This window comes from Rutidosis leptorrhynchoides, chromosome 4, assembly GCF_046630445.1.
Source record: "Rutidosis leptorrhynchoides isolate AG116_Rl617_1_P2 chromosome 4, CSIRO_AGI_Rlap_v1, whole genome shotgun sequence".
NCBI classification, from domain to species: Eukaryota; Viridiplantae; Streptophyta; class Magnoliopsida; order Asterales; family Asteraceae; genus Rutidosis; species Rutidosis leptorrhynchoides.
This window is the reverse complement of record NC_092336.1, coordinates 7,817,423-7,835,745: the sequence shown is the minus strand read 5'-3', so window position 1 is coordinate 7,835,745 and position 18,323 is coordinate 7,817,423. Positions and strand designations below refer to the sequence as shown.

Sequence of the window (18,323 nt, the reverse complement as noted above, 5' to 3'; positions counted from 1 at the left end):
ATTTTGTTTAGTTTTTCTTGTATTTTTTTTTTTTAACAGCATGGTAGTTTTTCTTGTATTGTATATATGTCTTAGATCTTAAGCTTTTAGTTGATGCAGCTAACTTTGCTACCTTAAATTTGTTTGTTCTGAGTTTTAGTAATTTTGTGTAAAAAGGAGGCGTTAAAGAAGAATTGTTAAAAAAATCCAAACAATTAATTGCCAATTTGCAAACTTGACTAAAATCATATTGACTTTGCTTAACTTGACTTGATATTGGTAAAGCATGAATGCTTATTTTCACACTGTTTAGCTAGTTGTTATTAGTTATAGATGTATGTAAGTGTAATGTGTATTTTTAAAGCAAAGTGTAATGTGTTATACTCATAATTTTCAAAGATATGTATTTGAATTATTTGAATTTGTTTAATGATGGGCTTTCAATTTAAGAAAATTAATTCATTTACATTGCTTATGACTAAAGATCTAGTGATTCAGAACCCATATTAACTTGAAGGAATGGAATAAAGACTCTTTGATTAAGACACAAAAGACAAAAGATTAAAGAGATTAAAATATTGTATGACAAAAGTTACAATATATTACTATATATATATATATATCATGCATATCTCTCTTTTTTCTAGTGACGTCTGCCTGCTAGGTTGAAGCTTATAATATACCCAATCTCCCACCCTAAACTCGTCTCTTGACATTTATGCTGCCTACCTTTTGTTTAATTATATAATAATGGTATTTATGCTAGTTAACCTATTAAATTTATAATCGTTCCTCCTTTGGATTGAAGACTTATTTATTTTATTCTATTGTACCTTAATCTAGTAGGTGTGGAAACTTCATTGAATATGGTTGTCTGTACAATACTACCCCCTTTGAGATAACGGGCCATTATGTTACGAATTTCTTATCTTTGTATGGTACACTAAACTATGGTAAAACAAGCTTTATATTAGTCTATATCCTTTAAGTTCAAAGTGGTAAACTGTGGTGTTTCGTCTGTTCAAATCATACAAAAGGATTACCCTAACTCATTAATGGAGGAGTATAACAGGAAACTAGGAAAGTGCTATAAGCTATTATCAACTGATTGTACATATTTCTTCTGTAAATGGATGGTTTTGTGTTCAACCGTATTTGTATACGATGAACTTAAATTTTGAAATAAGTATCTTGAAGTAATACTTAGCGATGTAGGAGTTCGTATGCATGAAAACTTTACTTTGGGCAATGTTTGTCCCGGTTTGATCTACCCCAGACATTCGAGATAAATCATAATCCTTACCTGTCTGGCATCAGTTGTGATTTCACAAAATTCATGTTTAAGTAATTATTCAATTTTGCTTTTGCAGATTGATAAGGCCAACATTCAAAAGAAAAAGGATGAAGAAAAGGTGAGTTTTTTTTTTTTTTTTGGGTACGCGTCTAGAAACTTATCTGTAGGCAATGGAACGTTGCTAAATTCTCAAATATGCATGTTTTGCAGGCACTTAAGGAACTTAGAGCAAAAGCTCAAAAGGGAGCACTAGGAGGTGCTGGTTTGAAAAAAAGTGGGAAGAAATGAGGTATCCACTTGCAGAACTGAAGTTGTTGCGTATAATCTATTGCGATTAGTGAATCTTACCCTTAATATGTTTGGTGAAATGTTTGCCTAAGATTCCAAACTTTATCAATTTATTTATGTTATCGAAACTTCTGTGATAATCATCTTTTGATACTTGGTCTTGATGGTGTTTCGGTTGTGTGTTGATATGGATGTGTTTTATTTTAATTGGTTGTTATACCGTCTCTGGTAAGATTTTCTTATGAAGGTTAACACTGTCAAATAGGAGATACAAGTTATTAATAGTATCGGGTGTGTTTGTTTGCCTCTTAATGGAGAATAACATATGGTGCTTGATGGTTCAGAATTCAGTGTTGGATCATTCAGAGCTGAAAACCATTAAGAGCCTAAATTTTCTATAATATTTCTCTTAGATCATATCCTGGACACTTAAACCAATAAGTATATTGAATTTTTTATTCATGTTACACGTTAATAAGTTCATTTTACTCAGTTCATATCGTTCATTTTATATGATTATCAAATAGCTTATATTCATTCAGAACAAATATTATTCGGTGGCTTTGAATCATTCAGATTCTGAACCATTCAGCGCTAAATCATTCAATTTTATCAAACGCACAATCATTCAAAACCGCGTAAATTGTCAATGCATTAATATACCTATAGGTTCGTGTTGCAATCATGTTGAATCTTTCTTGTTTCAATGGTAATTCCTGTTTTCATTCACATAACACTTCCAAATTTGTCTTGCACTATTGTTCATCCAAGAATTTCAGTTTCAATACAATCAACTTTTTCCCCAAAAACACATGATTCAAACAAAAAAGAATAAAAGAAATCCAAAGTACTAAAGAATGTATCAGTTACGCTAAACCATGTTCCATGTATAAAAGCTTATCTTATTTCCGGCCTGGTTTGGGTAGAGAAATTGTTAGGAGGGTTTGGGGGAATCACAGATGTTGTAGCACCACATCCATTTGATACGGTTAGAATCAAGCAACAAAGTAGTCGAGGTAGTTCTGCATACAACAGTACCTTCTTGATATGAAACTGTTGCGCTATGTAGCACTGGTGCCAGTGCCATACAAAGTCTTGTTATAACACCAAATGTAACTCTTAATAGTTCTGACTACAACTACCAAACCAATTGTTGGTGATTTTAGTGTCATCCAACGTACATTTTAGTTAGTTGCGATTTACTTGAATGCAGGTGTTAGCTAGCTATACTTACCAACGGGTTCGGAGAGTGTGGAGTACACGCCCGTAAGAGTTGGCTACTAACTGTCGCGTAAAATGCGGGGGTCAAGGGGGCTGCGCCCCCTTGCGGGGTCCAAGGGGCAGCGTTCGAATAAGTGTCAGCGAACAGGTATGCCTTTTGGTATAACCGATTTTCCCGCCAAAACTGAAGGGTTACACTCTTTCGGTTTAACTGTTTTCCTATAAACAGTTTATGAACGTCTTTGTTCATTCATTCTGCATTCATAAAAACCAACAGAAACACGCACATATTCTCTAACAATTTGCTCAGTGATTTCGTTGCCCAAAACACTGATTGCGTTCTTGTTTGATCCCTGTAAAGATTTCGTGCAACCGTGGCAATCGTAGGGTCGAAATACTTTATAGAGATAGTGATTACACGATTCAAGAACGAATCCGGCAGTCAATTCATACCCGATTTCTAACACCAATGCACTGAAAAAGGTTCATTAAACGTTGCCAAAAACATCATACAAACTGAAGGTCTGGAAGGCATGTTTTGACAGTCAAACTTCAGGATCACACGAGACGCACTCGTGATGTTGAAAAATGGCCAAAAAAGCTTCTACACAAACGTTGGGTACGTTGTTATCCAGTGGATGTGGCGGTTAAAACCAGACTTCAAGCTCAAACATGGTGTTCTACCATGTAAGTATGATGGAATTTGGGATTCAACTGAGTCAGTGTGTAGTTTATGGGTCATCGTTTTTATTTCCCTTACAAGTACTGATTGATTCAAGTGAGTCGTTGTGTAGCTTACGGGTCCATATAATGTTTGATCCTTGAAGTGTAATTAGGTGATGTTTACTATTTTCACATCAACGAATTTGATCTGGGTTCATATGCGTAGATTGAAAGTGTTTGACACATAAAAATAGTTGGAAAACATTGTTTTGCCTTTTATTGTTGAGAGTATAAAAATAGTCAAATAGATATGTATATTAGTGTTAAAACGAAGAAGTTGGATACCCAAATAGAATTTATATTCTAATGATACGAGGGTACTCAAATTGTCGATATGTCCGAGTGGTTAAGGAGACAGACTCGAAATCTGTTGGGCTTTGCCTGCGCAGGTTCGAATCCTGCTGTCGACGACTTTTTAACTTTAGATTATGAAATATACCTACATAAATTCTTTTTGAGAAACAATAATCTCAAACCCAATTTTAGCAAATGATTCGATGCATTATTTTATTAGGAATTACAGTAATAGTATTTCAACAAAACATATGTCGATTTTTAGATTATATTTATGGAAAAAATTAATCTCTGTTTTTCAAACTGGATTAATAAGAGAGAATATTTTTGAGTATAAAAATCATCCGATACTATTTGAATTTTTTTATGGGTACCTAAAATATAAGCTATATGATGATATATATGTACCTAAAATATAAGCTATAATAAAATAATTTTCTTTTTTACTTATTTATTTTCTTTTTTACTTATTTACTTTTTTGCGTTTTTCATAAACTTATGATTTCATCATCATCATGATCATGCATTGAATATGTTTGTAGTAATATCTACACCCCACGTTCCCTCCATCCTTTTTCTAACAACCATTTTTTCCACATTTCAAAAAACACATTGCATCACTTTCCCTATATTGGAAACAAAACATCATCATCAATCTCGTTTCCGATTCACCTTTTTTGTAGTTTTGTTCAAATCCTTTTCATTTTTTGTCCAGCTTTTGTGCTCGAATTCGGTAATAGTTAGAGCTATACATACAAGAATTATCATGGAAGAGGATAAATCAGATTTAGATCCTGAACTTGAATCCATATATGCAGGTTATTACATATATTGTGTTTCATCTCTTATATTTATATTTATATTTATTTACTTTTGAATTATTGATAAACTGATTTTGTATTTTTGTATTTGCTTACAAGATATGGAATTGATGAAGGAGAGGTTTGGTAAGCTATTATTGGGTGAGGATATGTCAGGTGGAGGGAAAGGTGTTTCGTCGGCTTTGGCATTGTCAAATGCCATCACGAATCTAGCAGGTAATCGTGTAATTTCATTGATAATTTTGGTAATTTTGGATGTTTGGACTTGCTTTTTAGGGATATGTTGAATTGTTGATCAACTGAGGTTCATAAGAAATTAACTTACAAAGAAAAACATAGGGAGGATTATGACGCTAATGCATCATAATCCTCCATAAACTTTTCTTAAAATTGACTCTTAGATTTAATTGGACCAAATTAAGTAGTTTTGATAAAATGTTGTATACAGCTTCTGTATTTGGAGAAATCTCGAAATTAGAACCTATGGCGCCAGAAAGTAAAGCGAGGTGGCGTAAAGAAATCGATTGGTTATTAACAGTCACTGATCACATTGTTGAATTTGTGGCTTCAAAACAAAATAATAATGGCGTAACAATGGAGGTACCTAGTTCTTCTATTTTTCATCTCTAAATTTATAAATGTATATGCTGCTAATTCAAAAACTTTGAACAGGTAATGGTTACAAGGCAACGAAGCGATGTTGCTGTGAATATTCCAGCGCTAAAGAAGCTTGACGCAATGCTCATGGTAAGAAATGGCCACTTTATGTTTCACAATGAAAAGTTGCACTAAACGAAAACTGATGATATTATGTTTATTTGTGTGAACATAGGAATGTTTAGAGAATTTTAGAGATCAGGATGAATTTACTTACGCGTCTAAAGATGATGTATCGAAATCAAAGAAGAAAAGAGAAGGAGATAAATGGTGGTTACCGACTCCAAAAGTTCCGCCAAACGGTTTATCTGATACTACAAGAAAATGGTTGTTGTTTCAAAAAGACTCGGTGAACCAAGTACTTAAAGCAACCATGGCTATGAACGCTCATGTTCTTACCGAAATGGAAATCCCCGAAAGTTACATTGACTCCCTCCCCAAGGTAACTGTCTCAAAAGTTATTTTTTGAAAAAAATTGCACGGATAGTCCTTGTGGTTTTGTACCAAATTGCTAAGATAGTGAGAAAAATTATTTTTCGATGTGGATAGTCCCTGTAGTTTGAACACATCGCACGGACAGTCCATTCACTAACGTCGTAAATTTTTCCAGATAAAATTTGGCATGAGCTATGCATGTAAATTTGTCTTATCCTAGCAATATTAATGTTGATCAATTTGATCATGGATCATCAGTGGATAGTCATTGTTAATGAACCCCTATTGTTGCATTATATTCTTAAGGGTTGTCATTAAAAAAATCGTATCATTATTATTTTTAGTATTTTTAATGCGAATTAGTTAATTATCACTATGACAGAATGGACGGGCAAGCCTAGGAGATTCAGTCTATAAAAATATTACTGTTGATCAATTTGATCCGGATTATTTTCTTTCCGTGATGGACTTATCATCAGAGCATAAAATTCTTGATCTCAAGAACAGGATTGAGGCATCAATTGTGATATGGAGGAGGAAAATGACGAATAAAGATGGAAAATCGGGATGGGGTTCAAGTGTGAGTATAGAAAAAAGAGAACAATTTGAAGATAGAGCAGAGACGATATTACTTATATTAAAACGTCGTTACCCTGGTATCCCGCAATCTGCACTAGATGCCAGCAAAATCGAAAACAATCGAGTAAGAATCTTTCAAGCTTGTATATTTCTTTTTAAACTGATATGGGTCACTGTGAGTCATATTGTTTAATGGGTGAAATTTAATCTTTTTTTCTGTTTTTTGCTAAAAGTGAAACGGGTCAAAAGTTCCCCCAAGTGTATTGAAAAATTCATTTACTTATTATTAATGGCCAATTCAGCTTTTGATTCATGTCTAAGGGTCCTAAATAAATGAAATGGGTCAAATGAGTTAAAAGTCATCCAAACTGTAGCTGTAATGCTTAAACCACACAAATTTGTTTGTCAAATATAATATCTAATATGTAAAGTATTAAAGGAATAGACATACTAATTATTTATTTGTTTTCAATATTTAAATGATAATAATTGCTACAGACCAAGTGACCAACACTAAGAAATCTTACCCAATTTGACCCGTTACTGGATCCACCCATTTGCCTTTTCTTAGATCCTCGGAAATAGCTTTATTTTCAGAAGTTAGATTAGCATGTTATTACTATTCAACAGGCTCATAAAAGTAGGCTAGAAGGTGTTGTTGGGTCAACCTATGAACCTAACTTGACCCGTATTAGAAATTACCCATTATGACCCGTTACTCAAATTGTCACTTTTACTCATGCAGGATATCGGCCACGCCATTCTTGAGAGCTATTCAAGAATACTCGAAAGCTTAGCACACAAAGTGATGTCACGAATTGAAGATGTATTGCATGCAGATAATCTTGTAAAAAATAAATCAGGGGATATAAAAAGAAACCCTCTTAATGATTTCGTATCAATGGCATCAGGAAAATTCCTCAATGCAAAAGAAGAGTTGGAAAATATAAACTTTTCCGATGCACCAATATCAATGACGTTATCTGACTTCACGAGTTGGACTTTAGAACATGAAAATGGGACAAAAGATGACTTATCAAATGGAAACGCGTTGACAAAACAATCATCGGCTGCAAACAGCAAGAAACTTACATATTTAGAAAGGCTAGAGACTTTAGGAGGAAGAAGCCCATCGACACACAAATGAGAGATAAAGTCCATAAGATTATAGAAAAAAAGTTTCATGTGTATGTATATTTAGACCTATATAGAGTATGTAATTTGTTCTTGTGTAAATGCAGGAAGTATAAAATTATCCTAAAGGATCTTTTCAACTTTGATTATAGAACTTATTCAATAGAGGTGGCATTGGTTGAGTAGCAGAAACAATTATTGTCCTGAAAATTTAATTTATTACTGTGTCAAATGCATTGCAGAATAGTATTATTTGCCTATTTGGTTAGACTTTAATGACTTTAGTGTCTAATCTTAAGCTTACTGTTAGAAATGTAGTAGTTTTATAATTTGTGATTGATTAGTTTATAGTTTATTAGTTTTAGTTGAAATGTTATTAAAATGGAGGGGATGTTTATTGAAATATTGGAAGTGAAGAAGACTTAGTTTAAGAAGTGGATTCTTTTTATTGGTTGAGAATTTGGTACATCTCAAATGCAACACAACTTGGCTATTTATAGCCCACAAATGTCGGTGGACTTTTTCTAGACATTTCTTATATTTTGACTTCCTTTACATCTACTATCTTCTAGTATATACTTAGTAAAATATCTATTAGTTAATTCTACTAATATCTAGAAATACATTAATAGTTTTAACACTCCTCTTTAATGTATTTCGGTGTTACTCCGAGCATGTTGCGTAGGAACTCGAACTTGGGTCTTGGTAGTGCTTTAGTGAAAATATCTGCAACCTGTTCTTCGGTCTTGCAGTATTTTAGTTCAATTTCTTTTCTGGCGGAGACTTCTCGCAGAACGTGATATTTGATATCAATGTGTTTTGTTCTACCATGGAACACTGGATTCTTTGCCATCGCGATTGCAGACTTATTGTCGCAGAATATTTGAGTAGCTTCATCTTGTTTTTCGCACATGTCTTCAAGTATTCTTCTTAGCCATTTAGCTTGATTAGCTGAGTTAGCGGCTGCGATGTACTCGGCTTCGGCTGACGATTGTGCCACCGTTTCTTGTTTCTTTGATGTCCATGAGAATACACCAGATCCAAGTGTGAATGCGTATCCGGAAGTACTTCTCATGTCATCCACAGATCCGGCCCAATCACTATCAGTGTATCCATGAAGCTTCGAGTCTATAGTGGGCTTGTACCATATTCCATAGTCCATGGTACCTTGCAAGTATCTTAAAATTCTTTTAGAAGCTCCGTAATGTATTTGAGTAGGGTTTTTCATGTACCTGGATAATAGACTCGTTGCGTACATGATGTCTGGTCTTGTTGCTGTTAAATAAAGTAGGCTTCCAATGAGACTTCTGAATCTTGAAGCATCTGCTTTCTCCGATCCATCTTCTTTTCTCATCTTTTCATTGACAACTAGTGGCGTGGCTACGATTTTACAACCGTATAGTTTAAATTTTTTCAGGAGATTTTCCGTGTATTTCTTTTGGCATATGAAGATGCCTTCATTTTCTTGACTGATTTCGATGCCAAGAAAATAACACATCAATCCAAGGTCGCTCATCTCGAACGTTTTCATCATGTCTTCTTTAAACTCTTGTATCATTCTCTCATTGTTTCCCGTATATATAAGATCATCGACATACAAGGAAATAATGAGAGTGTCAGAGTTACCTTGGGTTTTGATGTAGAGTGTGGGCTCACTTTGACTCCTCCTGAATCCTGAACTTGTGAAGTAGCTATCAATGCGGCTATACCAAGCACGTGGTGCTTGTTTAAGTCCATATAAGGCTTTCTTGAGCTTTAGGACTTTTTCTTCTTTTCCTTTTTGAATGAACCCTTGTGGTTGCTCGATGTATATTTCTTCTTCTAGAAACCCATTTAGAAAGGCTGATTTCACATCTAGTTGGTGAATCTTCCACCTTCGTTGAGCTGCCAATGCCACAAGAGCTCTTATAGTATCCAGTCGTGCTACGGGTGCGAAAGTTTCGTTGTAGTCGACTCCAGGCTGTTGTGAATAGCCTTTAGCTACCAGCCTTGCTTTGTGTTTTTGTATAGAACCATCAGGGTTGAGCTTTGTTTTGTAAACCCACTTTACTCCAATGATTTCTTTATTTTCTGGAGGATCAACTAACTCCCATGTGTTGTTTTTCTCGATCATTCTTATTTCTTCGTTCATAGCAGCCACCCACTTTTCATCTTTCGATGCAACTTCATAGCTTTCAGGTTCTATAGTTGTGAAGTTGCAAGTCTCGTACACCTCTGCTAACTTTTTAACTCTTCCCGGTGTTGATTCCGGACTTGATTCTTCTTGCGCTGAAGGTAATGTTGCTGAAGGAGAACTTGGCGTAGCAGGGCTCGTTTCTCCTGTGCTTTCGTGACTAGAATGCTCCATTTGTAGTGGTTGTTGAGCTGGAGTTTCTATAGATATCCGTGGCAGATATGTTTGTTTTTCAGCTTTGTCTTTCTCCCAGTTCCAAGAAGCGTCTTCGTCAAACTCCACATCTCGGCTAATCACGATGTTATTGGTCTTCAGGTTATAGACTCGGTAGCCTTTTGATTTTGTACTGTAGCCCAAGAATATTCCCTTCTCTGATTTTTCTTGGAGCTTGTGACGTTTCTCCTTTGGAATATGGATGTAGCAGATAGATCCAAATACTCGTAAATGTTTTGCCGACGGTTTTCTTCCACTCCATGCCTCTATCGGAGTCTTATTTTCTACGGCTTTCGTGGGACATCGATTTAGTATATATACAGCCGTGTATACAGCTTCGGCCCAGAAACTGTTTGGAAGGCCTTTTTCGTGTATCATTGTTTTGGCCATTTCCATTACAGTTCTGTTTTTGCGTTCAGAGACGCCATTTTGTTCAGGAGCGTAACCAACAGTGAGTTGACGCTTAACTCCTTCATCTTCACAGAATTTATTAAACTGTGTAGAGGTGTATTCTTTTCCTCTATCACTTCTTAGTGTTTTTATATAATGGCCACTAGTCTTTTCTACGTAATTCTTGAACTTCTTGAATATAGTAAATACTTCAGATTTTTCACGCATGAAGTACACCCACGTCATTCTAGAATAGTCATCGATAAAGAGAATAAAGTACCTGTTTTGGTTAAGTGACGGGGTCCTCATTGGTCCACAAACGTCGGTGTGCACCAGCTCCAGTATACCTTTCGCTCTCCAAGCTTTGTCACGAGGGAAAGGTTTTCGATGTTGCTTGCCCATCATACAGCTTTCACACGTGTCAGTGATTTCTTCTATGTTAGGCAAGTCTCTCATCATATTCTTCTGTTGGAGGATTTTTAGTGCGTGAAAGTTAAAGTGGCCAAATCTTCGATGCCATAGCCATGATTCTTCAACTTGAACTTTCATGGCTGTGTCTTGGATATACTGCCAACGAAGCGGAAAGTTGCGGTTCTCCATTGGCACTTCGGCTATTAATTTATAGTTATTTTTCTTGTCACGAATAACGCATGATTTGTCTTCGAAGAGTAAAGAGTATCCGTGCTCCATCATTTGACCAACACTTAACAAGTTACTTGCTAGGCTTGGTACTAGAAGAACGTCATTGATAGATCGAGTGACGTTATTAGTTTGAACAGTAATAGTACCTTTGCCTTTAGTATCCACGAGTTCTCCATTCCCTAACTTGATACGGGACTTTACGGAGGTGTTGATACTCTGAAATAGCTTCTCATCTCCTGTCATGTGATTGCTGCACCCACTGTCGATCAACCAAGTATCGTCCCTTTGTTTATTTGCGACATGACAGGCATAGAATAGCTGATTTTTGTTCTCCGGAATATCTTCACTTTCTTCCGTGAAGTTAGCTCGATGATTTTGTTTTAATCGGCAATCTTTTTCTATATGCCCAAATCTTTTGCAATTATTGCATTGTGGCTTCCCTTTGTGGAAACAATCTTTCTCCAAGTGGTTTGTCTTTTTGCAGATACCACATGGAGGATAGTTTTTTCTTCTCTGATCAAACCCGGTTCTGGGTTTTTCTCCTCCTCTCGACTTTACTTCGAGATTTCTTTTCCCCTCATTATTAGATTTCTGAGACCTTATTTTGAGTTTAGACTGAAACGCACTTTCAAGTGAGTTTTCACTGCGTCGACTCAGTCTAGCCTCGTATGCTTCTAGAGAGCCAACTAATTCCGTTACTGACAGAGTCTCGATGTCTTTTGACTCTTCAATAGCGGTAATGACATGATCGTATTTTTCGGTCATACTGATAAGTATCTTTTCTACGATCCTTTTGTCAGTTATATTATCTCCATAGGCTCTCATTTGATTTACTATTTCTTTAATTCTAGAATAGTAATCTTTTACGGTCTCGGTGTCTTTCATATTTAAATTTTCAAAATCTCGTCTTAGAGTTAGTAGTTTAACAGATCTCACCTTGACATTTCCTTGAAATTCTTCTTGAAGGATCTTCCACGCCTCTTTGGCTGTCGTAGCTCCCATGATTCGTGGAAAGATAGACGGTGTCAAGGCTTGTTGAATGTAGCCTAGAGCAGCAGCATTTCTTACAACATTTTTGTTGTATTTTTCTTGTTCTTCTGCGGACAGAGTTTCGACGTCTTTTGGAGTTGTAAACCCGACTTCGACAATATCCCACAAGCTTTGTGCTTGAAAATATGTCTTCATTCGGATACTCCAAAAATCATAGTTGTCGCCATCAAAGATGGGGACGGGAATATTGTATGCACCAACGGTAGTCATGGTGTACTCGAACAACGCCCAACACGGCTCTTGATACCACTTGTTAGAAATGTAGTAGTTTTATAATTTGTGATTGATTAGTTTATAGTTTATTAGTTTTAGTTGAAATGTTATTAAAATGGAGGGGATGTTTATTGAAATATTGGAAGTGAAGAAGACTTAGTTTAAGAAGTGGATTCTTTTTATTGGTTGAGAATTTGGTACATCTCAAATGCAACACAACTTGGCTATTTATAGCCCACAAATGTCGGTGGACTTTTTCTAGACATTTCTTATATTTTGACTTCCTTTACATCTACTATCTTCTAGTATATACTTAGTAAAATATCTATTAGTTAATTCTACTAATATCTAGAAATACATTAATAGTTTTAACACTTACAAACCTTATCATCTCATAATATTGTAAATGTATATATATGAAGTATAGACAATTACTTATCTAAATGCATTGTAGATACAATATAGATAACTAAAAGTTTGATATGTGCAATATAAAGGATACATATATATAAGTTTGGCAAAGTTTGATACCATATATTTGGCTACAACAGAACGAGCTTTGCATTTTCAAGATTTTTAACGATAACAACATCAAATTATGGTTAAATATACTTTTTGATTTTCTGAAAACATCAAAGCTGATAAAATTAGTAATTTAAGTGGTCCGGTGTAACACCTATCCCACATCGGCTACATATTGAAAGTATTGGTCTCTTATAAGCTTAGAGTTGTGGTTAATTAATATTTTCCACCATGATTTTTGGTTAAAACCTGAAGATACCCGTCTCTTGGGGCCGATTCGAGGGTCGTTTCATCCGGTAAGGTTAATATTTTGTTCATTGAGTTTGGACTAAACAAATTATTTAATTACTAAGTCATTGCTGTCATCGTGATATTACTAAGCTGACAAATGAGCAGTAAAACGTCATGTTTTAATCTGCTTTGAAACTGCAGTTGTTAAGAAGACATGGACGATAACTTTTCTATTAGATACGGAGTACTTTTTCGATAACTTGCATAATATAATGCGAAGTCTCTCCAAATGATGAACGTATTTCATCTTGATTGCAGATTGCGGGTGGAAAGGTCCCCACTAAAAAACCACCTCTTTACACTTTGATTAATCACAAAGTTACTGTTCATTAAGACCATATATAGTGTAGCGTGATCACCTAGAAATTACGACCATCATACCTCCATCACGTCACTATGGGTCGTGATGGAGCCAAAAAATCGTTGGTGTGATCACGTACCCCATCACTTGCAGATTTAAATTGGATATCGAATGAGGTGGTGCCACGTATCTACTTCAATACTCTTTCTTTTCTTTTCTTTTATAAATACCTCATTTCTTAACCATCACATAACCGTCACGCCATACCACTACAAACTCCATCACGCCATCACCCCATCACCTTTGCCAAATCAACACTATACCCCACAAAAACACCCTATCACGCCCCATCAGCCCGTTACCACTAAAAATGGTCTAATAATAAAGGCATGTGTAGATGAGTTGACTAATACCGAAACAATTTTCAAAGTTAGCGGGCACTTTTGAGCTTGACCTTCTCTTTAAGGGGTTTTTTTTTTTTTTTTTTTTTTTTTTTCATTTTCATTTTCAACTTTCGCCTATCGGTCGACCGGCTTTAAGCAACCTTCGCATTTCCTGCTGAGATCCCAAGTCTCCAAGTAGGCCCTCTTGGCCACCCACGACCTTGGCTTTTTAGATAATCCCGCTCCCGTCTCGTAGGACTTGTAGCTCGGCAGTCCACCGGGTGGGTTTTTTTATCCTTCCAGTTTCGAGTGTATTCTTGGATAGTTATAGCGGCCCATAGGCGCGAGATGTACCTTGGGGGGGGGGGGGGGGGGGGGGGGGGGGGCGTCCCATGGACATAGTCATTTCAGGCAGTGGCCGTTTAGTCCATGGTCCATTCGATGGTCGGTGCAAGGCCAGAAATTGGAACACATTGATTCCGCTTATTTTATATTTTTTCTCTCAGAACTTTAATTACACTTCTCTCCCTTCACTTTTTATTTTTTAATTTAAACCTTATTATTTTTTTCATTTTTCAAGAAAAACACACGCCACCAAAGATAGTAGTTTCAATGGTCCGTGACAACGCGCAAATAATCTCTCTACATCGTCATTAACATCTTTATCTTCTGGGCACTCCATCCTTTCGTTTTGTAGATCTTGTTGCTGCATCTCCGACCATCGGCATCTTGCCGGTGATTCGATTTTTCAGGCTTTCTTTTCAAATAAGTTCAATCACCGCTTTCCTCTTCTGGCGAACTGAGGTACGTTCTGCTCCTACGGCCCGAGATCCGGTAAACAAGCGGCGATTCCGTGTTGCACGGGATCTGTTTACTGGTTTTGGAATGGGGTTGTTTAGACTTGGCCTTCGTTTCCGATTGTTTGGGGAAGGTAACGACCCGGTGTTTCTTTATCTACTGAGCCTATTAACCAATTTCGTTCTTCTGGGTGGGTGTAGGCGGCGAGCTCCGGAATGAGCTCTACACTCATTTAGGTCAGATTTTTGTTTTGTGGTTGTAGGCTTAGATCTGCCGGTTGGGTGGTTATTGTGTGTTTTGTGCTGAAAACAGTGGATTTTAGCGGCCTGGATGCTACCGGTGGCTACTAAGGGCGATTGGCGGCTGATTGCGGCCTTTGGCGTCTACTAGCGGTTAACGATTGCTCTGGACGGTGGTGGGTGGCTACAACCAGCGTTGTTGCGGCTGTGAGGGGCTGTCGACAATATATGGTGGTTGTTGATGACGTTGTTAGCGGCCTTTTGTGGTAGCTTGTAGCCTAATGGCGGTTGGTTTCTGCTGGTGGTCGCCGGGGGGAGCTGACTACTGATTCCTAGCTACCGGTGTCTGCAGGTTTGTAAATCCTCGGAAAATTTAGTGAAGATGGCCTAGTTTCGTAGTGGTTTAATTATGCGTTTTACGCTTTTTGGTTGCTGCTTGTCTGATTTATTCATACTTTTCCCGTCGTCGAGACTATTCGGGTGGGCTCGATGTCGTTGCCGACGTGTATTTACTTAGTTGACCTCGGTACATTGATGTTTACTGGAGTGTTTCTCTCGGGGCCCTTTTGTTTTTTTTTGCTCGAACGGTGATTTTCACTTATTCGATAGGCTAGTGTTTCTCTGGTTTTGGAGTTGATACGAGGTTTATCGGTTAGGAGCGGTTACTTTGGTTTGCAGGCCTCGGGTTAGGTGTTACTGGATTGACCGACGTTCATTTTAATTGTGCGGCATTTGAGTTGCGGCGAATGCGGTGTTAGATACGAGATCGATTTTATGTATGTTTTAGATGTAGGTTTGGTGGTTTGTACGTGTTACTTTCTTTTATAATTTAAATGTGTTCGTTCTGCTTTCAATGTTATCGTCAACTGTTTGTAGGACGATCAGAGTGACGCCTTTCAATTTTTGGTCGTTCGTATTTACAACCGGATCTTTACGACACCTTTAATATTTTCGGTGAAAAAAATACTTTTATAAATCATTACATTTATTTCTTTTAATTTTGATTAAAAAAAAAAGTTAAAAAATAATGGAAAGGACAATAATTGTAGCCATGTACGCGGGCCTTGTAGAAATTATTGATACAGTGCTCTTCACTTTCCTCTCACCAACATCAGAACACAATTTTTCTTTCGATCTTCAACTCAGTTCGTTACCGTCAACAAATCGGGTATATCTCTCAAATTACTTTGTATTTATTATTCATGCATGGCTTGTAAGTTTCATTAATTCTTAATTTTACAGGTGAAAAACAATTAAATTACGTTTTTTATTTTTATTTTTGTACACCTTTCTGTTTATGCAGCGATCACCGATCTTTATCAAACTTAAGCAATTGTTTGTTTTCTTATGATAATTATAATTATAATTATCAGTTTTTAATCGATTCATAATCTGGGATTGTTACAATTTAGGGGCTTTTATTATTACTCTGTTTATATGATTTGTTTTCATAATCTGGCTTTAATTGTTACTAACTGTAAGAGCACGGGGTGTCGTGATGATCAATTCTGGTGTCCAACTCAAAGTCTAAATCATAGTTGAAAGTTGCAAGGTTTTCTCCGTTAGTGAGAGAAATTATTAGGTGGACGAATAAGAAAATTAAATATGTAAAAATCCCATTGAAAGTCGGCGTCCATTTCTAGACTTTGGAAATGGACTTCGGAATCAACGGTGAAGGGGTGTCGAAGAACGTCGATTTCGAAGTCTATTTTCAAAACGCCTAAATTGACATAACGACACCTACCTGGTGCTCTAATAACTAATAACTTATTTGATTATATTAAGCACGCTTTAGTGTGTTGTATAATCAAATAACTGTTATTTTAAAAGAATTAATCGATTTGTATAAAACGTTAAAGCATGTTTACGACAACTCTAAAGGTCTATTAGCATAATTTCAAACTTAATTATCATAAGCGCCATTACAAACCCCTTATTGGCTTTCAATAAATTAAGTTCTTTGTATTTATATCTCAATCTCATTAGTATAGACCATAGACCATAGACCATATAATTTACACAATACACAAATATGATGGCAGGAAAAGGGAAATTTCTCTTGTTAACTTTATAATTGTTCTCTTCAAACTTTTCCCTTCATTTATCTTGCTACTTTGATTCAAATTTCCAAAGATCTCTGATATTTTTACTATATGTTACAAGTGCAATCATAGTTTTTGATATTGTTTTTGTTTTAGCAGTGTTTCATTTATGGATTTTTCTAACTATGTTGTAATTAACACGCATAAAATTATTCACAATCAAATTATTGCCACCACAAAATTAATAACTAACTACTATATACAATTGAATTTAGCTTTTACAAACCTAATGGCTAGAAAATTCTTTAATGTATTATATGTTTTTTGTTTTATTGAAGTGATAATCATGGCAAATGTCCGCGAACTTGCATTCCCGGTCCTTGACATATCCGGCAAAAACTACTTCTCGTGGGCTTTCAATGTGAAAAGGCGTCTCGTTGCAAATGGTCTTGAAGAAACAATCAAAGAAAATAATACTGCATCTCAGCAGGACCGTGCCAAAGCATTGATATTTATCCGGCATCACCTTCATAAGAACCTTAAAACCGATTACTCAATGAAAGATCCGTTTGTGCTGTTGGAAGTTTTGAAGAAAAGGTATGAACACTTGAAAGTGATAATTCTTAAAAAGGCTCGCAATCAATGGAGTCAGTTAAGGTTTCAAGATTGTAAAAGCGTAAACGAGTATACCTCTGCAATAGAGGGAATCAAATCCAAGTTCAGAATATGCGGAAAGAATATTGATGATAATGAAATTCTGGAGAAAACATACTCCACGTTTCATCCGCTGAATATGCTCCTGCAGCAGGAATTTCGACTACTTGGTTTCAAGAGTTATTATGAACTCTTAAGTTTACTTGTAGTTGCTGAAAGAAATAATCAACTTGTGATGAACAATCGTTATTCACGAACCAATGATTATAACACATTCCCTGAAGTGAATGTTGCACCATTTGATTTTAAACGTCAATGTGAGTCATTCCCTGAAGAGAATGACATGTCATATAATTATAAACGCAGACGTTATGAGAATGGTTGTTTTAAATGTGGCATGATAAATCATTGGTCGCGTACCTGTCGTACGCCAAAACATTTGGTTGAGCTTTATCAAGCATCACTTGAAAAAACAGAAATTGTGAACACAAATTGTGTCACGTCGTTTAAATATAAACGTGGACGTTATGAGAATGGTTGCTTTAAATGTGGCTCGATGAATCATTGGTCGCGTACCTGTCGTACGCCAAAACATTTAGTTGAGCTTTATCAAGCATCACTTGAAAAATCAGAAAGTGTGAACACAAAATTCACCTAAAAATAAAAAGTGTGTGTTATATATGCACTAGAAGTTGCACGAAGTGGAAATGTTGAACTGATTAATAAATGTCCACCTCAACTTCTATCTTTTGTTTTGTATGATTTCCGCCATCGTTTAGTACTATGGTTTTCTTCACTGTCTTTCAACTAATGTAGTGAATGTTTGAATGGGTTCAGTACTTATGTATAATTATGTTTGACTTTTGTTTGATTATGTTAAGTACTGTGACGATTGCTCCAAATTCATATGCACAATACGTCATTCATTGATTTCATTGCGAGGTATTTGACCTCTATATGATACGTTTTGTAAACATTGCATTCTTT

At 36.0% G+C, this 18,323-nt stretch overlaps 2 protein-coding genes and 1 non-coding gene across 3 annotated transcripts; all 3 read left to right on the top strand.

Moving 5' to 3' along the window:
- The first annotated feature begins 3,833 nt into the window (after window positions 1-3,833).
- TRNAS-CGA (transfer RNA serine (anticodon CGA)) lies at window positions 3,834-3,915 on the top strand. Its single transcript has one exon. It is a non-coding gene; the product is annotated as a tRNA-Ser (tRNA).
- Window positions 3,916-4,454: 539 nt separating this feature from the next.
- On the top strand, window positions 4,455-7,608 carry LOC139839530 (rop guanine nucleotide exchange factor 12-like). The gene is made up of 7 exons (XM_071829610.1): window positions 4,455-4,617; window positions 4,720-4,836; window positions 5,069-5,220; window positions 5,293-5,367; window positions 5,453-5,719; window positions 6,095-6,415; window positions 7,037-7,608. Exons 1-7 carry the CDS (start codon window positions 4,566-4,568, stop codon window positions 7,436-7,438), a joined length of 1,386 nt encoding a protein of 461 aa, XP_071685711.1. The 5' UTR covers window positions 4,455-4,565; the 3' UTR covers window positions 7,439-7,608.
- An 8,060-nt stretch (window positions 7,609-15,668) lies between these two features.
- On the top strand, window positions 15,669-18,090 carry LOC139843315 (uncharacterized). The gene is made up of 2 exons (XM_071833390.1): window positions 15,669-15,808; window positions 17,021-18,090. The coding sequence occupies exon 2, from the start codon at window positions 17,029-17,031 to the stop codon at window positions 17,992-17,994; it is 966 nt and encodes a 321-aa protein (XP_071689491.1). The 5' UTR covers window positions 15,669-15,808; window positions 17,021-17,028; the 3' UTR covers window positions 17,995-18,090.
- The last annotated feature ends 233 nt before the right edge of the window (window positions 18,091-18,323 follow it).